The 26,895-nt window shown below is 44.8% G+C and overlaps 1 protein-coding gene across 1 annotated transcript in view; it reads left to right on the forward strand.

Moving 5' to 3' along the window:
• Positions 1-6,928: 6,928 nt before the first annotated feature.
• itga10 (integrin, alpha 10) overlaps positions 6,929-26,895 on the forward strand; it is a 182,549-nt gene continuing 162,582 nt past the window's right edge. Inside the window, exons 1-2 of the mRNA XM_068022751.1 lie at positions 6,929-7,030; positions 13,585-13,705. Coding sequence (XP_067878852.1) covers positions 6,929-7,030; positions 13,585-13,705 — 223 coding nt within the window. The remainder of the gene's footprint in view (positions 7,031-13,584; positions 13,706-26,895) is intronic.

Here is a 26,895-nt window from a genome sequence, read left to right on the forward strand (position 1 = left end):
TGTGCTGTAAACATTCTATGATTCTACTGCAGTACAAGAGAAAAGATACTGCTACATCTTTACAAATTGGTCAGGCCACAGTTACTGACTCCAGTTCTTTTTCTTTTCTTCTTTTTCATTTGGGCCTCCTTATCTCGAGAGACAATGGATACGCGCCTGGAGGTGGTCAGTGGTTTGTGAAGCAGCGCCTGGAGTGGCTATAAAGGCCAATTCTGGAGTGACAGGCTCTTCCACAGGTGCTGCAGAGAAATTTGTTTGTTGGGGCTGTTGCACAGTTGGCTCTCCCCTTGCGCCTCTGTCTTTTTTCCTGCCAACTACTAAGTCTCTTCGACTCGCCACAATTTAGCCCTGTCTTTATGGCTGCCCGCCAGCTCTGGCGAATGCTGGCAACTGACTCCCACGACTTGTGATCAATGTCACACGATTTCATGTCGCGTTTGCAGACGTCTTTATAACGGAGACATGGACGGCCGGTGGGTCTGATACCAGTGGCGAGCTCGCTGTACAATGTGTCTTTGGGGATCCTGCCATCTTCCATGCGGCTCACATGGCCAAGCCATCTCAAGCGCCGCTGACTCAGTAGTGTGTATAAGCTGGGGATGTTGGCCGCTTCAAGGACTTCTGTGTTGGAGATATAGTCCTGCCACCTGATGCCAAGTATTCTCCGAAGGCAGCGAAGATGGAATGAATTGAGACGTCGCTCTTGGCTGGCATACGTTGTCCAGGCCTCGCTGCCGTAGAGCAAGGTACTGAGGACACAGGCCTGATACACTCGGACTTTTGTGTTCCGTGTCAGTGCGCCATTTTCCCACACTCTCTTGGCCAGTCTGAACATAGCAGTGGAAGCCTTACCCACGCGCTTGTTGATTTCTGCATCTAGAGACAGGTTACTGGTGATAGTTGAGCCTAGGTAGGTGAACTCTTGAACCACTTCCAGAGCGTGGTCGCCAATATTGATGGATGGAGCATTTCTGACATCCTGCCCCATGATGTTCGTTTTCTTGAGGCTGATGGCACTGACTCCAGTGCAATGGGGATATCCGATAGTTCCTGTTTTAAACTATTGTCCCAAGTTAAGATGACCTACAAGGTGTCCAGTCTTGGGTGTTTCCTGTTATAGCGTCACCAGCAAAACCCATTTATCCGTCTGGTTTAATGGAATGAAAAACAATTCAGTAAAATCACTGGTCTTGGTGGACAGATGCAGGTAACTTCTTAATGCTGCAAAGATTCTGCCACTCAATTTGCATGACGCCACATAAATTTGAATCCAAACCCCCCTCTATTTGTATTCCTGTAAACAACATCCACCACATTCCCTTCATCAACCCTCTCTGTTACTTCATCAAAGAATTTGATTAGATTAGTCAAGCATGATCAACCTTTGACAATTCCATGCTGGCTATCCTTAATTAACTTGGACCTCTCCAGGAGTCTGTCAATATTTTCCCTGATTATCGTTTCTAAAACCTTACCCACCACGGATGTTAAACTAACTGGCCTGTAGTTGCTAGGACTGTCCTCACACCCTTTCTTGAAATAGGGTGGCACATTTGCAACTCTCCAATCTTCTGGCACCTGTCCCTGCATCTAGGGAAGACTGGAAGATTATGGCAAAACCTTCTGCTATCTCCACCCCCAACTTCCTTTAGTAACCTGGGAGGCAAGCCATCTGGACCAGGTGACTTAGTTACCCTAAGCATAGCCAACCTTTCCAGTGCCACTTCCCTCTCAATTTTTACCCTATCTATTGCCTATACTCTCTCCACCTCTACCAATATTTTGTCAGATTCCTGTTCTTTAGTAAACACCAAAATGTAGTACTCATTAAGTATTTTAGCCTTGTCCTTGTCCTCTAAGTATGTTACTCTCTTTGTCCCTTATAGCACCCCCCCCAACACCTTACTACCCAGCTTACTATTTACATGCTAATAGAAGATTTTTGTGTTTCTTTTTTATATTGACTGCCATCCTATTGTCATTTAGAGATACAGCACTGAAACAGGCCCTTTGTCTGTGCCAAGTCTGTGCCAACCATCAACCACCCATTTATACCAATCCTACATTAATCCCATATTCCCACAATTCTCTTACCACCTACCTGCACCAGGGGCAATTTACAATGGCCAATTTACCTATCAACCTGCAAGTCTTTGGGAGGAAACCGGAGCACCCAGCAGAAACCCACGTGGTCACAGGGAGAACTTGCAAACTCCGTACAGGCAGTACCAAGAGTTGAACCCAGGTCACTGGAACTGTGAGGCTGCAGTGCGAACCACTGCACCACTCAGTTTTATTTTCCTGTTCACCTCCCCACTCAACTTTTTGTATTTGACCTGGTTCACACTTGAAGAATTCACCTGACATGCAACAGAAACGCACTTTTTTGTTTCATCATCATCATCTCTACCTCCCTCGTCAACCAAGGAGCTCTGTTTTTGGTTTCCCTATCTTTCGCCTTTGTTGGAATGTACCTGCCCTGTACTTGAAGCATCTCTTCCTTAAAGATAACCCATTGTTCCATGACTGTTTTTCCTGTCAGCCTTTCGTTCCATTTTATCCTGGTTAGATGCATTTTCATTGCATTGATATTAGCCGCTTTTGAATCCAACCATTCTGCCTTATATAATCGTTCCTTGCTTTTGTGCCTTACAGGTCCAAAACTTATGATGCGATGATCACTCCTACCTAAGTGCTTCCCCACAGGCACTTGGGCAGTTGGCCCACCTCATTTACGAGCACCAGATCCAGCAATATCTGCTTTCAAGTTGGGCTGAAAACATACTGGTCAAGGAAGTTCTGCCCGCTTTTTAGAAATTGCTCCCTCTCCTTTCCCTTTACTCCAACATTATTCCAATTGATATTTAGGTAATTAACTTCTCCCAATATCACCACTGTATAGTTAGGGCAGCACAGTGGCGCAGTGGTTGGCACTGCAGCCTCACAGCTCCAGCGACTCGGGTTCAATTCTGGGTACTACCTGTGTGGCGTTTGCAAGTTCTCCCTGTGTCTGTGTGGGTTTTTGCCGGGTGCTCCGGTTTCCTCCCACCACCAAAAACTTGCAGGTTGATAGGTAAGTTGGCCATTATAAATTGCCCCTAGTATAGGTAGGTGGTCGGGGAATATAGGGACAGGTGGGGATGTGGTAGGAATGTAGGATTAGTATAAATGGGTGGTTGATGATCGGCACAGACTTGGTGGGCCGAAGGGCCTGTTTCAGTGCTGTATCTCTAAATAAATAAATAGTTCTTGCATATCCCTGTGATCTTACTGCAGATTTGCTCATCTCTCTCTATTTGGAAGCTTACAGAATATCCCTAGTAGTGTCATTATACCCTTTTTGCTTCTCAGCTCTAACCAAATGGATTGTGTCCTTGCACCCTTAAGGACATCCCCTCTTTCCAACACTACAATGTCTTCCCTAATTAGTACTGCCACCCTAGCTACTTTTTTCTTTGTCTATTTTTTCTGAACACTTGATAGCCTTGTATATTAAGCACTCAATCTTTGCCATTTTTAATCCACCTTCTGTTATTGCCACTACAACATATTGCTATTTGTGTTTGTAGTTCAATAATCTTATTGATACATTTTGACTGTTCCCATACATGGATTGTAATCCTTTCTTTGCATTTCTCCGAGCCCTTCTCAGTCTGCTGCTATCTAATATGGTCAAGTGTTATATCTTCCTGTAGATGTAGGATCTACTGTTTTAGGTGAGAACCATTCCCAGAGTTGTTTTCTGCTTCCCCCTACCCCCGCCCACCCCCACATTGAACAAAATTTGGGCCAGATGATGGTCCACAGCCTAAATACTAAAATGAGTAACAGAATCCAACCCATCATTTCATCTCGAATACTGTTCAATATTTTCTGCTCTGATGGCCATTTTGTGAGAGGTGCTTGCTGTCTGCAGCCATTTTGAATCTAATAGTTGATGGAACCTCACCTGGGATTGCTGTGCTTAGCCCAATTTACTTTATTTTGGAAATCTGCCAAACTCAAAAGTTCTGCAGAATGCATAAAGGAAAAAAAAGTGCCTGTGTATTGTTATTTCAACTAATTGGAACATGCAAAAACACTAACAACAAAATGATAAATTATCTAAAAAAAATTCATAGAATCAATTTACAACAGCTGCTGATGGTGCTGGAAAAAACAAAATGATTATTTGTGTTGGCTAATTTGAGAGGTGAAGGACAATTCTCAAATAGAAATGCAGAAAATCAGAAGAAAAATCTTTTCGTTGAGTTCATGGCAGGATGATCAGGCGTGTTTAAAGTGAAATAGACATAATATTTACTAAATTCAATTTATTCTAGCAATTTAGGCATCTTCCTCCCTGTATCCTCACTACATCAAAGTCAAGAATCCAATCCTAATTGCTATTTTTGACTTTTTTAAGCAGAACGTAATGATGGGCCAAGTGGCCTCTTTCTGTGCCTTAATCTTTCTATGATTCTAACTTCAAAATTACGGAGCTCTACGGTGGTCTTTTGTTCTTTTAAAACCCAACCATGGTGTTACCTGACTACTACTTGCTGATTTATTTTTTGTGTTTTATTCTTTTCAACCTACATTAATGGTTCTTGACTCTCAAAGTTTTCTCAATAAAAACTAGAAAAATGACATTTGGAGAATAATAGCAGGACAAGAAATGGAGTTGGAAATGTGCAATGTTTAATCATAGGAGCTGTACCACAACAAAATCTGCATTACTTTCAGCAGACAGAGATTTGAAGGTTGCCCGCTCCCAGGTAGAATCCCTTCCCAATGCTGAGTTAGTTTGTCTCAGTTTGGGCATCGCAATAGGTCTCAATGCCCTTGGGTTAGAAGACGAAGAAATCAGCCAGGGTTTTCACTCCTGCTTTACTTAGCCATTCAGGATTGGATGTCGAGCAAACAAACACAGGTGGTGGAGGGGTCAAGAGAGGTGGTGGTGATGTAGAGCTGGGTGTCGTCATCACACATGTAGAACCTGATGTCGCGTCTTCGGATGATGTTGCTGAGGGGCATCTTTTAGATGAGGAATGGGAGGAGGCGAAGGATAGGTTCTTGAAGGATCCTTACGATATTGGTGCGTGCGGAGGCTGGAAATAGAAGCCATTTTTGCAAATTTTCTATCTACGATTGAACAGATAAGATTTGATCAAGCAGCGGTAGCCGCACACAGCTGACATTGAAGAAAGTTGGTGTTTTTGACCTCGACAAGCTGCAGAAAGGACAAGGAATGATACTGGACCATGGCCAAAGTCACACAGATTGTCCGTTTCAGTGCTTTAGCAGGGGCAGAAATCTGATTAGAGAGATTCAAGCATGGAATTGCAGGAAAGATGGACAAAAAACTGGGAGAGCACAAGCTGGTGAATTTCCAGACCAGATCCATCTGATCACTGGATTTAATTCTGTCTTCAGGTTGTTTGTAGGTTCAGCTTGGATGAATTCAGCAGAAATGTCCCCCAAGATAAATAGATTGCATGATCTGCCAGACTATAATTCCTCCCAGGGAGTTCCTACATCTCTGTTTTAGCCCAAAGTCTGAGGATTTGATCAGCACAGACTTGATGTGATGAGATAAAAGATCCCTTAAAAGAGTGGCTTCTGGACTGGGCCCCTTGTGGCAGACTTGTGTTTCCTCCATCCCTGGCAACATCCCCTTCAACCTTTTCTGTACCCTTTCCAAAGCCTTTATATCTTTCCTGAAGTGTGGCACCCAGAATTGTCCACAATACTCCAGCTGAGGCCTAACCAGTGATTTATATCTCCTTGGTTTATTATTTGGAGGTGAGGCTATTGGGACCGTGGGGGTGATGGTGGGAAATTAAGGAAATAAGTTTAAGGATGTAGTTGGTCATGGAAAAAAAGCACTAAAAACAGAAAATGCTGGGAATACTCAGCAGGTCTGGCAGCATCTGTAGAGAGAGAAATAGTTAACATTTCAGATCTGTGACCTTACATCGGAACTGGAAAAGTTTAAAATGTAATAGGTTTTGAGCAAGTGAAAGTGGGGGGAGGGGGGGAGAACAAAAGGGAAGGTCTGCGATAGGGTGGAGGGCAGGAGAGATTAAGTGACAAGGTTTCATGGTACAAAGGGAGTGGTGATGGGACAAGTGGAGAAACAAAAGATGTGTCTAGAGGAGATGCGAATGGCAGGATCATGAATAGCTGTTGTCTGAATGTAAAGGAAAGGTAAAAGAAACGAGAGGAAAAAAAAGCTGAAGTCTCTCTTCATAGCTGAAATGCTCCAGCCCAGGCAACATCCTGGTGAATCTCCTCTGCACTCCAGTGCAATCACATCCTTCCTATAGTGCGGTGCCCAGAACAGTACACAGTACTCCAGATATGGCCTAACTAGCGTTTTATACAGCTCCATTGTAACCTCCCTGCTCTTATTTCTGTGCGTTGGCTGATAAAGGCGAGTATCCCATATGCCTTCCTAACCACCTTATCTACCTGTGCTGCTGCCTTCAGTGATCTATGGACAAGTACACGAAGGTCCCTCTGTACTTCCTAGGGTCCGACCATCCATTGTATATTCCCTTGCGTTGTTAGTCTTTCCAAAATGCATCACCTCACACTTCTTAGGATTCAATTCCATTTGCTACAGCTCTGCCCATCTTACCAGCCCATCTATATCGTCCTGTAATCAAAGGCTTTCCTCCTCACTATTTACGACACCACCAATTTTCGTGTCATAAGCGAATTTACTGATCACACCTCCTATATTCACATCTAAATCATTAATGTACATTGCAAACAGCAAGGGTCCCAGCACCGATCCCTGTGGTACACCACTGGTCACAGGCTTCCACTCGCAAAAACAGCCCTCGATCATTACCCTCTGCCTCCTGCCACTAAGCCAATTTTGGATCCACTTTGCCAAATTGCCCTGGATCTCATGGGCTCTTACCTTCTTAACCAATTTCCCATGCGGGACCTTATCAAAAGCGTTTCTGAAGTCCATGTAGACTACATCAACTGCTTTATCCTCATCTGCACATCAAGCCACCTCCTCGAAAAATTCAATCAAGTTAGTTAGACACGATCTCCCACTGACATAGCCGTGCTGACTATCCCTGATTATTCCCTGCCTCTCCAAGTGGAGATTAATCCTGTCCCTCAGAATTTTTTCCAGTAGTTTCCCAACCACTGATGTTAGACTCACCGGTCTGTAATTACCTGGTCTATCCCTGCTACCCTTCTTGAATAATGGTATCACATTCGCTGTCCTCCAGTCCTCTGGCACCTCTCCCGTGGCCAGAGAGGATCTGAAAATTTGTGTTAGACCCCCTGCTATCACCTCCCTTGCCTCACATAACAGCCTGGGATACATCTCATCTGGGCCTGGGGATTTATCCACTTTTAAGCCCACTAAAACAACTAATACTTGCTCCCTTTCAATGTTAATATGTTCAAGTATATCACAATCCCCCTCCCTGATTTCTACACCTACATCGTCATTCTCCACAGTGAAAACAGATGAAAAGTAATCATTTAAAATCTCACCTATGTCCTCTGGCTCCACACACATTGCCACTTTGGTCCCTAATGGGCCCTACTCTTTCCCTGGTTATCCTCTTGCTCTTAATATACTTATAAAACGCCTTGGGATTTTCCTTTATCTTGCCTGCCAATGTTTTTTCATGTCCCCTCTTCGCTCTCCTAATTACTTTTTTAAGTACCCCACCCACACTTTCTATACTCCTCTGATGCCTCCGCTGTTTTCAGCGCTCCGAATCTGCCATAAGCCTCCTTTTTTTAACTTATTCAATACTCTGTATTCCTTGACATCCAGGGTTCCCTGGACTTGATGGTCCTACCGTTCACCTTAACGGGGACATGTTGGCTCTGAACCCTCACTATTTCCTCTTTGAATGACTCCCACTGGCCTGATGTAGACTTTCCTGCAAGTAGCTGCTCCCAGTCCATTTTGGCCAGATCCTGTTTTATCAAATTGAAATCGGCCTTCCCCCAATTCAGTACCTTTATTTCTGGCCCGTCTTTGTCCTTTTCTATAACTACCTTAAATCTTAGAGTTATGGTCACTATCCCCGAAATGCTCCCTCACTGATACTTCTACCACTTGTCCAGCTTCATTCCCCAAGATTAGGTCCAATATTGCCCCTTCTGTTGTAGGACTTTCCACGTACTGGCTCAAAAAGCTCTCCTGTATGCATTTTAAGAATTCCTCCCCCTTTAAGCCTTTGGCACTAAGACTATCCCAGTTGATATTAGCTAAGTTGAAATCCCCTACTATTATTACCCTATTATTTTTACACCTCTCTGAGATTTGCCTCCATATCTGTTCCTCTATCTCTCCCTGACTGTTTGGAGGCCTGTAGTACACGCCCAGCCAAGTGATCGCCCCGCTTTTGTTCTTAAGTTCTACCCATGTGGCGTCATTTGAGGAACCTTCTAAGATATCATCCCTCCTTACTGCAGTAATTGACTCCTTGATCAACAGTGCAATGCCACCTCCTCTTTTATCCCCTCCCCTATCACACCTGAAGATTCTATGTCCTGGAATATTGGGCGACACAGTGGCTCAGTGGTTAGCACCGCAGCCTCACAGCTCCAGGGACCTGGGTTTGATTCTGGGTACTGCATGCGCGGAGTTTGCAAGTTCTCCCTGTGCCCGTGTGGGTTTTCGCCGGGTGCTCTGGTTTCCTTCCACAGCCAAAGACTTGCAGGTTGATAGGTAAATTGGCCATAGTGCAGGTAGGTGGTAGGGAATATGGGATGACTGCAAGGTTAGTATAAATGGGTGACTCTTGGTCAGCACAGACTCGGTGGGCCGAAGGGCCTGTTTCAGTGCTGTATCTCTAAATAAATAAATATTGAGTTGCCAGTCCTGCCCCTCCCTCAGCCATGTCTCTGTGATAGCAATAATATAATCCCATGTGCTAATCAATGCCCCAGTGATCCAGGAACCTAAAGCCCTCCCTCCTGCACCATCTCCTGAGCCACGCATTCATCTGCTCTATCCTCCTATTCTTACACTTGCTGGCACGTGGCACAGGGAGTAATCCAGAGATTACAACCTTTGAGGTCCTACTTTTTAATCTTCTACCTAGCTCCCTAAATTCTTGTTGCGGGACCTCATCCCTCTTTCTACCTATGTCGTTGGTACCAATGTGTATCACGACCTCTGACTGCTCACCCTCCCCCTTCAGAATGTCCTGCAACCGCTCCATGACATCCTTGACCCTAGCATCAGGGAGGCAACATACCATCCTGGAGTCTCGTTTGTGGCCACAGAAACACCTGTTTGCACCCCTTATGATAGAATCCCCTATCACTATAGCTCTTCCCCCTCTTTTCCTCCCCTGCAGAGCCCTCCATGGTGCCACGAACTTGGCTGCTGCTGTTTTCCCCTGGGAGGTCATCTCCCCCAACAGTATCCAAAGTGGTATATCTGTATGAGAGGGGGATGGCCACAGGAGACTCCTGCACTACCTGCCTGTGCCTACTACTGCGCCTGGTGGTCACCCATCCCTTTTCTGCCTGTGCAGCCATTACCTGCGGTGTGACTACCTATACAAATATACCATTTTGGATACTGTTGAGGGAGATGGCTCACCAGGCGAAGGCAGCAGTCGCCAGGTTCATGGCACCGTGGCTGGCTCTGCTGTTCGGAAGGGCGGGAAAAAGAGTGGAAGGGCTATAGTCATCGGGGATTCGATTGTAAGGGGAGTAGATAGGCGGTTCTGTGGTCGAAAACGAGACTCCCGAATGGTATGTTGCCTCCCAGGTGCACGGGTCAGGGATGTCTCAGATCGGCTGCAGAACATTCTGAAGGGGGAGGGTGAACAACCAGTTGTCATTGTGCACATAGGCACCAATGATATAGGTAAAAAACGGGATCAGGTCCTACAAGCAGAATTTAGGGAGTTAGGAGCCAAGTTAAAAAGTAGGACCTCAGAGGTAGTAATCTCAGGATTGCTACCAGTGCCACGTGATAGTCAGAGTAGAAGTGAAAGAATAGTCAGGATGAATGCGTGGCTTGAGAGATGGTGCAGGAAGGAGGGGTTCAGATTTTTGGGACATTGGGACCGGTTCTGGGGGAGATGGGACTATTACAAATTGGACGGTCTACACCTGGGCCGGACTGGAACCAATGTCCTTGGGGGTGCTTTTGCTAACGCTGTTGGGGAGGGTTTAAACTAATGTGGCAGGGGATTGGGAACCAAATGAGGAGGTCAGTGGACAGTAAGGAGGTAGTAACGAAAGCCTGTATGGAACTAGATAATGAAGTCAGCGTGACTAAGGGGAAGAGTAGGCAGGGAGCAGATGATGAACGCAAAGGGAGTGGTGGCCTGAGGTGCATTTGCTTTAATGCAAGAAGTGTAGTAGGTAAGGCAGATGAACTTAGGGCTTGGATTAGTACCTGGGAGTATGATGTTATTGCTATTGCTGAGACTTGGTTGAGGGAAGGGCATGATTGGCAACTAAATATCCTAGGATATCGATGCTTCAGGCGGGATAGAGAGGGAGGTAAAAGGGGTGGAGGAGTTGCATTACTGGTCAAAGAGGATATCACAGCTGTGCTGAAGGAGGGCACTATGGAGGACTCGAGCAGTGAGGCAATATGGGCAGAACTCAGAAATAGGAAGGGTGCAGTAACAATGTTGGGGCTGTACTACAGGCCTCCCAACAGCGAGCGTGAGATAGAGGTACAAATATGTAAACAGATTATGGAAAGATGTAGGAGCAACAGGGTGGTGGTGATAGGAGATTTTAATTTTCCCAACATTGACTGGGATTCACTTAGTGTTAGAGGTCTAGATGGAGCAGAATTTGTAAGGAGCATCCAGGAGGGTTTTCTAGAGCAGTATGTAAATAGTCCAACTCGGGAAGGGGCCATACTGGACCTGGTGTTGGGGAATGAGCCCGGCCAGGTGGTTGAAGTTTCAGTAGGGGACTACTTTGGGAATAGTGATCACAATTCCATAAGCTTTAAAATACTCATGGACAAAGACGAGAGTGGTCCTAAAGGAAGAGTGCTAAATTGGGGGAAGGCCGACTATACCAAAATTCGGCAGGAGCTGCGGAATGTAGATTGGGAGCAGCTGTTTGAAGGTAAATCCACATTTGATATGTGGGAGGCTTTTAAAGAGAGGTTGATTAGCGTGCAGGAGAGACATGTTCCTGTGAAAATGAGGGATCGAAATGGCAAGATGAGGGAACCATGGATGACAGGTGAAATTGTGAAACTAGCTAAGAGGAAAAAGGAAGTATACATAAGGTCTCGGTGGCTGAAGAAAGACGAAGCTTTGAAAGAATATCGGGAATGTAGGACCAATCTGAAACGAGGAATTAAGAGGGCTAAAAGGGGTCATGAAATATCTTTAGCAAACAGGGTTAAGGAAAATCCCAAAGCCTTTTATTCATATATAAGGAGCAAGAGGGTAACTCGAGAAAGGATTGGCCCACTCAAGGACAAAGGAGGAATGTTATGCTTGGACTCAGAGAAAATGGGTGAGATTCTAAACGAGTACTTTGCATCGGTATTCACCGAGGAGAGGGACATGAAGGATGTTGAGGTTAGGAACCGATGTTTGATTACTCTAGGTCAAGTCGGCATAAGGAAGGAGGAAGTGTTGGTATTCTAAAAGGCATTAAGGTGGACAAGTCCCCAGGTCCGGATGGGATCTATCCCAGGTTACTGAGGGAAGCGAGAGAGGAAATAGTTGGGGCCTTAACAGATATCTTTGCAGCATCCTTAAACATGGGTGAGGTCCCGGAGGACTGGAGAATTGCTAATGTTGTCCCCTTGTTTAAGAAGGGTAGCAGGGATAATCCAGGTAATTATAGACCGGTGAGCCTGACGTCAGTGGTAGGGAAGCTGCTGGAGAAGATACTGAGGGATAGGGTCTATTCCCATTTGGACGAAAATGGGCTTATCAGTGATAGGCAACATGGTGTTGTGCAGGGAAGGTCATGTCTTACCAACTTAATAGAATTCTTTGAGGAAGTGACAAAGTTGATTGATGACGGAAGGGCTGTCGATGTCATATACATGGACTTCAGTAAGGCGTTTGATAAGGTTCCCCATGGTAGGCTGATGGAGAAAGTGAAGTCGCATGGGGTCCAAGGTGTACTAGCTAGATGGATAAAGAACTGGCTGGGCAACAGGAGACAGAGAGTAGCAGTGGAAGGGAGTTTCTCAAAATGGAGACGTGTGACCAGTGGTGTTCCACAGGGATCCGTGCTGGGACCACTGTTGTTTGTGATATACATAAATGATTTGGAGGAAAGTATAGGTGGTCTGATTAGCAAGGTTGCAGACGACACTAAGATTGATGGAGTAGCAGATAGTGAAGGGGACTGTCAGAGAATACAGCAGAATATAGATAGACTGGAGAGTTGGGCAGAGAAATGGCAGATGGAGTTCAATCAGGGCAAATGCGAGGTGATGCATTTTGGAAGATCCAATTCAAGAGTGAACTATACAGTAAATGGAAAAGTCCTGGGGAAAATTGATGTACAGAGAGATTTGGGTGTTCAGGTCCATTGTTCCCTGAAGGTGGCAACGCAGGTCAATAGAGTGGTCAAGAAGGCATAAGGCATGCTTTCCTTCATTGGACGGGGCATTGAGTACAAGAGTTGGCAGGTCATGTTACAGTTATATAGGACTTTGGTTCGGCCACATTTGGAATACTGCGTGTAGTTCTGGTCGCCACATTACCAAAAGGATGTGGATGCTTTGGAGAGGGTGCAGAGGAGGTTCACCAGGATGTTGCCTGATATGGAGGGCGCTAGCTATGAAGAGAGGTTGAGTAGATTAGGATTATTTTCATTAGAAAGACTGAGGTTGAGGGGGGACCTGATTGAGGTGTACAAAATCGTGAGAGGTATAGACAGGTTGGATAGCAAGAAGCTTTTTCCCAGAGTGGGGGATTCAATTACTAGGGGTCACGAGTTCAAAGTGAAAGGGGAAAAGTTTAGGGGGGATATGCGTGGAAAGTTCTTTACGCAGAGGGTGGTGGGTGCCTGGAACGCGTTGCCAGCGGAGGTGGTAGGCGCAGGCACGATAGCGTCTTTTGAGATGTATCTAGACAAATACGTGAATGGGCAGGAAGCAAAGAGATACAGACCCTTAGAAAATAGGCGTCATGTTTAGGTAGAGGATCTGGATCGGCGCAGGCTTGGAGGGCCGAAGGGCCTGTTACTGTGCTGTAATTTTCTTTGTTCTTTGTCCTCACTAAACGTGTTATCCACGATGTTCTCAGCATCGCGGATGCTCCACAGTAAATCCGCCCGCAGCTCCAGCTCCGTAATGCGGGTAGCCAGTAGCTGCAGATGGATACACTTCCTGCACACGTGGTGGTCAGGGACACTGGAAACGTCCCTGATTTCCCACATAACTCAGGAGAAGCACGGGGCTGAGCTCTCCTGCCATGACTTACCCTTAGATTAATTAGTTACTCCCTTACACTAGGGGCCTTGTTCTACCCACTACAATCTAAACTCCTTAATAAGTTACAAAAAAAACACTTTAGTCGTACTCACCTTATCACGAGAGGTTTTTTTTTCAACAAAAAAACTTTCCCCTTTTTTTAAGCTATTTAAATACACTAACAGCTGCTACTCACCCATCCAATCACCATGCAGATTTCCCATGATGGCACTAAGTTTTTTTCGAGTCTCAGCAAGTGCCGAGAGAGAGAGCAGGTCCGCCAGCCGCCGTCACTCCTGTCTTCAGGTAAGTGAAGGCCTCGAGCCCCGCACTCTCTTTTACAGCTCTCACTCCGGATCAGCTTCTGCCCAGGTCCGCCAGCCGCCGTCACTCCTGTCTTCAGGTAAGTGAAGGCCTCAAGCCCCACGCTCTCTTTTACAGCTCTCACTCCGGATCAGCTTCTGCCCAGGTCCGCCAGCCGCCGTCACTCCTGTCTTCAGGTAAGTGAGGGCCTCGAGCCCCGTGCTCTCTTTTACAGCTCCCGCTCCGGATTAGCTTCTGCCCAGGTCTGCCAGCCGCCGCCGCTCCTGTCTTCAGGTAAGTGAGGGCCTCGAGCCCTGCGCTCTCTTTTACAGCTCCCGCTCCGGATTAGCTTCCACCCAGGTCCACCAGTCGCCGCTGCTCCTGTCTTCAGGTACGTTGTAATGTAGATTGTTGGTTTTTGCCAGAGTGGTTGAGGCAGAGTGCATTGCATCTTTTAAGAGAAATTGGATAAATCAGAGGAAGATACAAGGCTGTGGGGAGTAAGCGTGGCAGTGGAATTTGTTTTGGATTGCTGCAGCAAAGAAATGGCACAAACATGATGGGCTGAATGGCCTGTATGTGCCGTAAACATCTGTAGCTCTAAATTTAGTTTTGAGTGTGACAGACTCCTGATTAAGCACCACACCAACTCCCAACCTATTCGGCGCCTCTTGGACCGTAGTATTTCCATCTGCTCCACATCTGTCTCACTCTGCCTTCTTCTCTGCACAAATGCAAAAAAGCAGCTTTGGAAGTCGAGTGAGGAGATGAGTTAACAGCAACAATATGTGGACTTGGAAAAGGATGAATTGCAATTAACAGCAATAATGAGCTACGAGAGGCTGTTGGAAGTGAGAGTCTGCCGTAGACAATTTCTGCACAGCAAGATCCCCTAAACAACAGTTGGATGAATGGCCAACTATTCTGGTTTTGGTGATCGTTGTTGAGGGAGGAATGTTGAGCAGGGCACTGGGAGAACTTCTTCAGATAGTGTTATGGGATCTTTAATATCCATCTGAACCATAGGAATAGATAACTCGGCCTTTGGTTTGAAGTGTGGCACCTTAACAACTAGCCATAATTATCCATGAAAAGTGATCATGATTTTTTACGTAAACATAAATCTTTTGCACCTGTCAGTCACAGTGCTGTCACACTAAAAGGTGCCATCTTAGCACCCCAACTGCGATGTGGAGCAGACTAAGAAGGACTAGAAATACAAAGATAGTATGCAAATACACAAAGTATGGTGAATAAGGTTAGTGAGCTACAAGCACAAATAGCCGTGTGGGAATATGATAGAGTGGCAATAATGGAAACGTTTTGTCGTTTTGGAAAGAGAGGAGGTCCTTGAGGGGGCAAGGACAGAGTCTGTTTGGTTAGAGTTGAGAAGCAAGAAAGGTATGATCGTGCTACTGGGGGTTTTCTGTAGGTCTTTAAATGGTGGGAGAGAGCAAATCTGCAGGCAATTCACAGGGATGTGTAAGAACAATAGAGTGGTGATATTGGAGGACGAGAATTGCCCAAATGTCAATTTGGATAATGTTAGAATAAAGAGTAAGGAGGAGGAGGAATTTCTGAAATGTGTTCAGGAGAACTTCCTTGACCAGTATGTTCTTGGTCCTAGGAAGGAGGCATTGCTGGATCTGGTGCTAGGGAATGAGGTGGGCCAAGTGGAGCAAGTGTGTGCGAGTAATCAACATATCATAAGGTTTAGATTAGTAACGGAGAAGAGCAAAGAGCAATCCAAAGTAGAACCGGTTAAAATGGAACCAAAAACTCACAGGAAAAACTGTAACGGAACAATGGGTGAGCTTTAAGGAGGAGATGCTTTAGGTACAGTCTAGGTACATTCCAACAAGGGCGAAAGTTAAGGGAACCAAAGCCAGGGCTCCTTGGATGGTGAGGGAAATAGATACTATGATGAAACAAAAAAAGAGGGTGTAAGATGCATGTCAGGCTAATTTTTCAAGTGAGAACCTGACCAAATACAGTAAGTTGAGAGGGGAAGTGAAGTGGAAAATATGACTGGCAAAGAGAGAATCTGAGAATAGAATGGAAGTTAACATAAAAGGGAATCCAAGGATCTTCTACCAGCATGTAAATAGTAAGCGGGTAGTAAAAGGTAGGGTGGAGCCTGTTAAGGACAAAGAGGGTGATGTATACTCAGAGGCGCAGGGCAAGGCTAGAATACTTACTGAGCATTTTGTATCAATACTTTGTAAGGAAGAGGATTCTGCCAAAATATTGATAGAAGCAGAGATGGCAGAGGAATTGGATGCGGTAAAAGTTGATAAGCAGTATGTACTGGAAAGACTGGTTATGCTTAGAGTCATATGGTCATTACAGCACGGAGGGAGGCCATTTGATCCGTCAAGTCCATGCCAGGATTCTGTAGAGCAATCCGATCAGTCCCATTTCCCCGCTTTATCCCTGTAGACCTGCAAGTTTATTTCCTGAAGTGCTCATCTAGTTTCCTTTTGAAATCATTTGTCATCTCCCCTTTCACCAACCTCGTTGGCAGCGAGTTCTAGGTCATTACCACTTGCTGCTTAAAAAAAGTTCTTCTTCACATACTCCCTGCATCTTTTGCCCAAAACCTTAAATCTGTGTCCCCCAGTTCTTATACCATCAGCTAATGGGAACAGTTTTTCTTTGTCAACTTCTCTAAACCTGTCACAATCTTATACACTGCTATCAAATCTCCCCTCCATCTCCTTTGCTCCAAGGGGAACAACCCCATCTTCAACCTAACCTTGTAGCTAAAATTCCCTCATCCCTGGAACCATTCTGGTAAATCTCATGTACACCCTCTCAGGGACCCTCACATCTTTCCTAAAGTGTGGTATCCCGAGTGGATAAGTTGCCTGTTCCAGATGGCTTGCATCCCAGGTTGGGAAGGGAAGTGGGAGTGGAGATAGTGGAAGGGTTTGCCATAATCTTCCAAACTTGCCTAGATGCAGGGGAGGTGCCAGATGATTGGAACATGGCAAATGTGGCACCCTTGTTTAAGAAAGGGTGTAAGGTTATGCCTGGTAATTACAGGCCAGTCATTAACATCAATGGTGGGTAAGGTTTTAGAAACAATAATCAAGGAAAAAATCAACGGGCACTTGGAGAGGTTTGAGTTAAATAAGGATAGCCAGCATGGATTTGTAAAAGGCAGAAATAAAAACAAAAAATGCTGGAAATACTCAGCAGGTCTGGCAGCATCTGTGGAGAGAGAAGCAGAGTTAACGTTTCGGGTCAGTGACCCTTCTTCGGAACTCACGTTAACTCTGCTTCTCTCTCCACAGATGCTGCCAGACCTGCTGAGTATTTCCAGCATTTCTTGTTTTTATTTCAGATTTCCAGCATCTGCAGTATTTTGCTTTTATCTTTGTAAAAGGCAGATCGTGCTTGACTAATTGATTTGTTTGATGAAGTAACAGAAGGTTGATGGGGGGATTGGGGTGGATGTTATCTATATGGATTTTAAGAAAGCCTTTGACAAAGTACCACATAAAATACTGGTTGATAGCCATTAGCTGATGATACAAGGATTAGGGGACACAGATTTCAGGATTTGAGCAAGAGATGCAGAGGGGTTGTGAGGAAGAACTTTTTCATGAAATGAATGGTAAATACCTAGAATTTGCTGCCTCCAAGGGTGATGAAAGCGGAGATGATGAATGATTTCAAAAGGAAATTGGATTGGCAGTTGAAGGAAATAAATGTGCAGGGCTATGGGGATAGAGTCGGGTAATGGGACTGACTCATTGCTCTACAGAGTGCTGGCATAGATTCGATGGGCCGAATAGCCTCCTACTGTGTTGTTATGACTCTATGACTAGGAAATGCACTTCCCATATAGTACTGATCCTTACAGACCATGAATGCCCTCGATATCCACCCCAGTCTGTGCAGTGTTTGCTGATTTCAATCAGGATGACAATAGGGGTACCCCGGGATTAGGAAGGACAAATTGTTGTCCTGCCTTACCTCTGAAACCTCTTTCAGCCTACATCCCAGCCTCTTCTCCTTGGACCTCTAAACCTGCCCTCCTGTGCATTCCACTTCCTCTGTCCCACCACTGGTGCCAGAACCTTTCATTGTCTTAGCACTGGTCCCTTGGTAAATGCTCTGCTCTCCTCAGTATCGGCCTGCCTTTAAAAACCTGCTTGTTCCCAATTCCTGGAACCGTGTATTTAATATGTCTCGCATAGTGGAAGTGTGATGATACAACAATCAGGGACTAACTGTAAAGAGTTATGTAAAATGGACTTTGTCTTTAAATAAAAAATGAACCTTTATTTTTAACAGTGAACAATGGTCCAAAATGGCCACCGAACAAAAAGTGAATTGGCCTTTTGGGTATTCAAACAGTCTGACAAAGACAAAGGACAAATCTTCAAAGCCAAAAGATGTTAATGGAACCCATCTTCTTTGGCCTCCTTATCTCGAGAGACAATGGATAAGCGCCTGGAGGTAGTCAGTGGTTTGTGAAGCAGCGCCTGGAGTGGCTATAAAGGCCAATTCTAGAGTGACAGGCTCTTCCACAGGTGCTGCAGAGAAATTTGTTTGTCGGGGCTGTTGCACAGTTGGCTCTCCCCTTGCGCCTCTGTCTTTTTTCCTGCCAACTACTAAGTCTCTTCGACTCGTCACACTTTAGTCCTGTCTTTATGGCTACCCGCCAGCTCTGGCGAATGCTGGCAACTGACTCCCACGACTTGTGATCAATGTCACAGGATTTCATGTCGCGTTTGCAGACGTCTTTAAAGCGGAGACATGGACGGCCGGCGAGCTCGCTGTACAATGTGTCTTTGGGGATCCTGCCATCTTCCATGCGGCTCACATGGCCAAGCCATCTCAAGCTCTGCTGACTCAGTAGTGTGTCCAAGCTGGGGATGTTGGCCGCCTCGAGGACTTCTGTGTTGGGGATACGGTCCTGCCACCTGATGCCAAGTATTCTCCGGAGGCAGCGAAGATGGAATGAATTGAGACGTCGCTCTTGGCTGACATACGTTGTCCAGGCCTCGCTGCCACAGAGCAAGGTACTGAGGACACAGGCCTGATACACTCGGACTTTTGTGTCCCGTGTCAGTGCGCCATTTTCCCACACTCTCTTGGCCAGTCTGGACATAGCAGTGGAAGCCTTTCCCATGCGCTTGTTGATTTCTGCATCGAGAGACAGGTTACTGGTGGTAGTTGAGCCTAGGTAGGTGAACTCTTGAACCACTTCCAGAGCGTGGTCACCAATATTGATGGATGGAGCATTTCTGACATCCTGCCCCATGATGTTCATTTTCTTGAGGCTGATGGTTAGGCCAAATTCATTGCAGGCAGCCGCAAACCAGTCGATGAGACTCTGCAGACACTCTTCAGTATGAGATGTGAAAGCAGCATCGTCAGCAAAGAGGAGTTCCCTGATGAGGACTTTCCGTACTTTGGACTTCGCTCTTAGACGGGCAAGGTTGAACAACCTGCCCCCTGATCTTGTGTGGAGGAAAATTCCTTCTTCAGAGGACTTGAACGCATGTGAAAGCAGCAGGGAGAAGAAGATCCCAAAAAGTGTGGGTGCGAGAACACAGCCCTGTTTCACGCCACTCAGGATAGGAAAGGGGTCTGATGAGGAGCCACCATGTTGAATTGTGCCTTTCATATTGTCATGGAATGAGGTGATGATACTTAATAGCTTTGGTGGACATCCAATCTTTTCTAGTAGTCTGAAGAGACCACGTCTGCTGACGAGGTCAAAGGCTTTGGTGAGATCAATGAAAGCAATGTAGAGGGGCATCTTACACCTATCCTAAAACATTGCAGAATTGAGTGTCTTCTTCTGAATCAAAGGAGGTGTGAAGTAGCCACGTCCTGGGCCATCGTGCAATCACCATGGGGAAAGGAGGAGAATGTCTCGTACCAGGAGGTGAGAGGTGACGCATTTTTATCTTAAAAAAAGACAGCCAGAGTGAGAGAGAAAGAGAGAGACTGACCCAGAAGGTGAAGCTTCAGTTCCAGCCAAGCCAGGATGCACAGTGCCCTGCTGAAAAAATCCGACATCTACAGTATACACAGCAGTGAGAGCTAGAAGTAACCCACCATCCTCAACAGAACCTTCAATCAAGAGACAAATCTACAATCATCTCAGGCCTGCCCCTATCTAGAACTTGAGTCTCAAGAGAATTCAACAGGTTTATTGTAACCTTCCCCCACTAAAAGCTACCTTCCTCCTTCCCTTCTCTATCCGTTTCTTCATGTGTTGGTGTGTATGTGCGTGCGTGCGTGCATGCATGGATGCAGTTGTGACAATTTCAGAATAAGACGTATTGATCAATAAACAATTGACTTTCTGTTTTTTAAAACCTACAAGAAAACCTGTCACCGTCTGGTTATTTGAAAAATAAGACATCCAAGGGGCTTAATTCGATACAGGTCAGGGTGGGAGTTGCACAGGAGGAAACACCCACATCACACCACATGGCCGTAGCAAATAGCATAAGACGTTGTGCCCCCTGCATCTTGGTTACAGCTTATATTTCACAAGCAGTGCAAGGGCAGTGCATGCTTGCAAACAAATTACCACTGCGGGGCACTGTAGCTCTACCTGAGATCAAGCTCCAAAACTGAAATCGTTCAACAGTTCATTTAGCTTTTTGAGAGTCACAGTAATCATCTGGGTTAATTCTCATTATACTAGTTACCTTTTTCTTGCAATGTCTCCTTCTCCCCATTTGAGTTTGTGATTTATTTTCAGCTCTTGGGGCTGGGATGTGGTAGGAGGCCTTATTTTTAATCCCCACATGGCCCCAGATTTATATTTTGATTGTTTCTCTTATGTATGCGAGCCAAAGTGCCATTTATATAGTATTTCCTAATTTTTACAACAACTTAACCCCAACCTCATGACATGTCAAAGTGCTTTACAGCCAACTAATTACTTGTGTAATATAAGAAATGCAGCAGTGTATTTGCACACAGCGTGGTTCTCACAAACAACAATGTCATAATGACCAGATAGTCTGTTTTAGTGATGTTAGTTAAGAGATAAATATTGGACACCGGGGAGAATTCCCTGCCGCACTTGGAAATAGTGGCCTTGGAATCTTTCACGTACACCTAAGAGGGCAGACAGGATCTCGGTTTAACATCCCATTCGAGAAACAGCACCTCCGACAGTGCAGCACTCCATCAGTACCGTGTTGGAGTGTCAGCCTAGCTTTTGTGCTCAAGTCTACTGGAGTGGAACTTGAAACTATATGATAGTGGATAAATTGGTTGTAATCTTCCAAAATTCTCTAGATTCTGGGAATGTCCCAGCAGATTGGAAAACCGCAAATTTAACATCTCTATTCAAGAAACTGGGCGACAGAAAGCAGAAACTATAGCCCAGTTAGCCTAACATCTGTCATTGGGAAAATGCTGGAATCCATCATTAAGGAAATAGTAGCAGGACATTTAGAAAATATAATACAATGAATGGAAAATTATGCAGTATGGAGAACTGTGCCTTGGGAAGCGGAATCGAGGTGCTCCATGAAAACGTTTCAAGGAACAGTTGGTTGACATCGAGCAACGAACGTGGGAGCAGGAAGCTGCTTACAGGAACAACTGGTTGGTTGGCATCATTCCATCTATGAAAGATGATGGACACACAGCAAACAATCCAGTTAGGTGGGGAGGTCTTGATGCACCTTTGCTGATGGCTGTGAAGACCAATCCTGAGAGGCAGGGTCTGCCACAAGTGCTGCATGTGAAGCTGCCAAGTGACACTGTGAATTGTTGTTATTGATGTTGGCGCCTTTTGCCGAGCTGCTGTAGCAACTGGTCTTCGTGGTAGTGCACACTAGTCCACAGGATGTGACGCCATTTCCCTCTATTGCCAGCTAGTGACTCCCCAAGTACGATAATTGACATTTAGGGCCTTCATGTTATGCTTGCAAGCATCCTTGAAGCGGAGCTTTGGGCACCCCGTTGGTCATCTGGCCCCGGCTACCTCACCATACAGAAGGTCCTTGGGTATGCAACCCTCTTCCACTGTGCGGACGTTTCTGATCCACTGAAGCCTCCTCTGTTTGATTAGTGCCAACATACATGGGAGCTCTGCCTTTGAGAGGACTGCCACATTTGTGATTTTTGCCCTGCCAGGATATACCCATAATGTGCCACAGACAGCGAAGATAGAAATGATTGTGTTTCTGTTCCTGGTAGCTGTAAGTCACACATGTTTCACAGCCATATAGCAAGGTGCTGAGAGTACAGGCCTTCTAAACCGTGAGCTTGGCCCTAAGGGTCAGCTTGCTGTTATCCCATGTGCGTTTTGAAAGTCGGCCAAAAGGGGGCAGCTGCTTTCACTATGCGGGTATCGAGCTCTGCATCAAAGGACAGATTGTCTGTCACTGTGGACCCAAGATGGCAGAATATGCTAACCACTTCCAGTGGGGTGTTTAGTGTGATTAGGGGCGGAGATGCAACATCTTGTCACATGACCACAGTTTTCTTGACGCTTATAGTCAAAGAGAACAAGTTACAGGCATGGGCGAGACAGTCCATGAGTCCTTGTAGTTGAGTATCTGACAGGAACAACTGGCGCACAAAAATCAGGAATTCTACGAGCAGGTTTGAGTCCTTAAGATGCGAAGCTGCAGGAGAGAAACGTCGAAAACAGAAGGAAGCTGCTCCCCCAGATCAGGAATTCCTGTGCCCCAAATGCTCAAGAGCCTGCAGATCTAAAATTAGACTGTTTGGCCACTCGCCAGTGTGCCAGCACCCATCGAGCTGATTCTTCCCTTGGTCTTTGTCTGCGAAGAACTAGCCATCATAATATAATCAAGGAGAGTCAACATGGTTTTATGAAAGGGAAATCTTGTTTGATAAATTTATTAATGTCTTTGAGGATGTAACGAGCAGGGTGGATAAAGGGGAACCAGTAGATGTAGTGTATTTGGATTTTCAAAAGGAATTCAATAAAGTGCCACATATAAGTTTACTATACAAGATAAGGGCTCATGGTGTGGGTGGGCACATGTAGTATGGAGGATTGTCTAACTAACAGGAAACAGAGAGTTGGGGTAAATGGGTCATTTTCAGGTTGGCAAACTAATGAGTGGAGTACCACAGGGATCAGTGCTAGGACCTGAACTATTTATGATCTATATTAATGACTTGGATGAAGGGCCAGATTGTGTTGTAGCCAAATTAACTGATGATACAAAGAGAGGTGGGAAAGGCAAATTGTGAGGAGGACACAGAGAGTCTGCAAAGGGATATAGATATGGTAAGTGAGTGGGCAAAAATGTGGCAGATGGAGTATCATGTGGGAAAATGAGAAGCTATTCATTTTGGTAGGAAGAATAGAAAAGCAAAGTATTAAATGGAGAGAGACAACAGAATTAAAAACAAGAAATGCTGGAAATATTCAGCAGGTCTGGCAGCATCTGTGGAGAGAGAAGCAGAGTTAACATTTCAGGTCAGTGACCCTTCTTCAGAGACTACAGAATGCTGTGGTACAGAGGGTATCCTCACACATGAATCACAAAAAGTTAGCATACAGGTATAGCAAATAATTAGGAAGGCGAATGGAATGTTGGCCTTTATTGCCAGAGGGATGGAGTATAATAGTAAGGAAGTCTTGTTACAATTGTACAGGGCGTTGGTGAGTCCACACCTAGAGTAATGCGTACAGTTTTGGTCTCCTTATTTAAGGAGGGGTATATTTGCATTGGAGGCAGTTTAGAGAAGGTTCACTAGGTTGATTCCTGAGATGCAGGGGTTGCCTTATGAGGAAAGGTTGTGCAGATTGGGCCTGTACTAATTGAAGTTTAGAAGAATGAAAGGTGATCTTATTGAAACATATAAGATTGTGACTCAGGGGGCTTGACAGGCTAGCTGCTGAGAGGATGTTTCCTCTCGTGGGGGAATCTATAACTAGAGGGCACAGTTTCAGAATAAGGGCTCTCCCATTTAAGACGGAGATGAGGAGGAATTTCTTCTCTCAGAGGGTCGTTAATCTTTGGAATTCTCTTCCCCAGGGAGCAGTGGACACTGAGTTATTGAATATATTCAAGGCTGAGTTACACAGATTTTTGATCTACAAGGGAGTCAAGGGTTATGGGGATCAGGTAGGAATGGCGGAGCAGGCTTGAGGGCCAAATGGCCTGCTCCTGTTCTTATTTCTTATGTTCTTGTCTAAGTTGAAGGAAACGGATGCTCCTCCTGGAAGGGAGAGTTTTAAGTGAAGGGATGAGCTTTGTGAAGGTTTTCTAAAGGTTGAGGAAATCTCTTCTTCGTTCCCCATATTTGTCTTTTGAGGGGGCAAGGATCACGAGTGTTGTATTAAAATCTTTTGAAAAAGTTTGAAGGAAATGATGCGGCTTCTGACTTTAATGCACGTATGTTAATTAAGTAGATAACTGGCATAGCAGTGGGAAGCAAAGGTTGATGATGGTTAATCCAAAAAACCCAGTCTGCTGGACTGTGACTATTGGAGTCACAAAGGTCTAATTGCAACTCCTGTTGTTCTTACAGTTCATAAATGACTTGGAAGAAATATCTTGCAATAATGTTAGAAAATTTGATGATGCCACCAAATACATTGCTAAGTCACAGATGTATGGGAGTTAAACAACATTCACAGGCATCTGGACTAGGTTTTGAGGAGAACCTCTTAGAGCTGAACTTATTTTCATTGAAGAAAAGGGAATTGAGGCTGTGAGATTGGGACATGCTGCAGGAATTTAAAATGGTACTACACACAGAGGCACAGATCATAGAAATGGAAACAAGCCATTAGTCTTAGATTGTGAGCACAGAATTAGAGGACACAGGTTTAAAATAAACAAATATCAAGTGACACTGGAAATTAGACAAAGCTTTCTTCTTGCACAAGGTAGTGGAATATGGAACATGCTCCCAGCAAAAGTTGCTGATGCTGTTTTAATTAAAGTCTTCGAACAAGAGCCGGATGAATATCTGGCTGGGAATGAGGTTAGTGGTAATATAGACAGGTACAGCCTGACATCTTGAAATATGCCATGTAATATGATGGTTCCTGTATTGTTGGGGGATGGCGGCAGTGGCGGGTTTGGGGGAGATTGGGATTGTCAGTCGACCAGGATGGATAATGGAAATGTGATAATTGATAAATATTCTGGAGTATTGCTCAATTACCTTTGGGAACCAGAGAGAATTTAAACTGAGCTATGGCTCGTGAGATTAAGTAGATTGAATAGAATCCATGACAGTCCACAAGCAGCAGATGAGATGAACAACCAGTCAGTCTTTGTATTTTTTTGGAATGTTGGCCTGAAATCCCTGTTGTAATTTGGATATTGCTGTGGAACCTTCTGTGCTCACCTGAAGAACCACGTGGGCTCTTGGTATAATGTCGCATCCAAAAGACATCACTTCCGATAGTGAAGCATACCCTCTGCACTGAAGTATATTTTTAAGCATGTTTAAAAGGGCTGGCTGTGAACTGCGACTAGGAGAGAAAAATGTACTTTCTCTTTAAGGCATCCTCCACAAGTAACAACATACTCTGTAGCTCTAAGGCTCCCACAGAAACAGTTCAGGAGTAGAAAAAGTTTAAGACGGTGACTGGATGGAGTGTAACTTTGCACTGCCTGTGGGTGGGGCTATGTTTATGCACCAGGACCACAGGCTGTATATAAAGTGGGTGATGTAAAACAGTCTGGCACATATCTCAAAACTCTGCTGCATTCAGTTAGGGAATAGGAAATATGACAGGCACTGAGAGGAAGGAGCAAAATAAGGACAAATCTATTTAAAGAGAAAGGGAGAAATACCTAATGTCTATGGAGAGAATATATGTAGAGAAAGGAAAAGAAATTTATCGTGAATCTTCGAGAGATATATATATATTTAGTGAACTATATAGAGAATTAGAGACACATTGATATGTTTGCATAGGGTGAAAGACAAACAAAACAGGGAGAAGGATAAAGGATTCCAGAGAGGAAATGACAGAAGGAAAGATCAAATAGACCTAGAAAGAGTAGAAATAAAAGATAGATATGTGTAAAGTTTTATTTAGTTAATAGAGAGAAGCAGAAATAAAGTTCAAAAACAGGTGGAGAGTGAAAAAAACAAGGTGGAGGAGAAAGGAATTTAAATAAGACAAGAAAGCACTTTGCACAATCGTGCTACTGTTCTAGTAAACATCTAGCTCCCTGACTCCAGCACACCCTACACCCTTCGAGTCAGAGGCATAACCACTACAGGCAGGTCACTGCATTTCTTCAGGAGCGCTGGAGGGAGTAAAAGATCTGGGACTGTGAACTGAGTGCCATGCTTGCCAGACTCTGCTGATCTAACATTTGTTAATAGCCATGGAGTTAAACAGATCCTCCTTTGTGCTCTACCTACTCGTTTTATGGAACGGTAAGGAGCAAGTTTTCTCTCTCTCTCTCTATCCCACTCACCTTTTGTGCCATTATACCACTTCCCCTCTTTTTCTCCCTTTTACTTTTTGCATTCCATTTCTGTCATTCATATTCTTCTCTTAAATGTTCTTTTCTCAGGATAAGGAAAGAAAGGGAATGAGAAAGATTGATCTAAGAGTGATGGGCTTCCACAGGTAGTTCACGCAGCAAGGGACATCTGTGACATTTATGTTGCTGTGATATATAGTGTAATTTCCTACAGGACTGTTTAAAAGTCAAATAGCTCCATAGGTTTTGATTAACGTTTTTTTACTTTTCTGTCTCTTTCTGTAGTGTTTTTCTTTTTAAGGGACTGAAGATATTTTTATTTAAAGTACTGAGATGCCTAAAGAAGCTGATAGACCCCCCCAGTAGAGATTGTGAGTGCTGGCTGGGAGTAGTGACTGAGGTTAATAGTGGAAAGGATCTGGATTGATATCTGTAGAGATACCAGTCAGTAACAGTGTCTGGCTGGAGGGAATCACTGAGGCTAAGAATGAAATGGAGTGGAATTAAGATAAACAGATATATAATAATTTTTTATTCTTAGGTTGTGCGCAATAGCAATAACTTATACTTATATAGCTCCTTTAATGTCGTAAAGCGATCCAAGGGGCAAGGGCTTCACAGGATCATTATCAAACAACATTTTGACACCAAGCCATGTCGGAGATTTTGGGGCAGATGACCAAATGCGTGATTAAAGAGGTCAGTTTTAAGGAGCATCTTAAAAGAAGGAAGAGACATAGAGGGGTGAAGAGGTTTAAGGAGGGA

The sequence above is a fragment of the Heterodontus francisci genome, chromosome 46, assembly GCF_036365525.1.
Source record: "Heterodontus francisci isolate sHetFra1 chromosome 46, sHetFra1.hap1, whole genome shotgun sequence".
Classification (NCBI taxonomy): Eukaryota; Metazoa; Chordata; class Chondrichthyes; order Heterodontiformes; family Heterodontidae; genus Heterodontus; species Heterodontus francisci.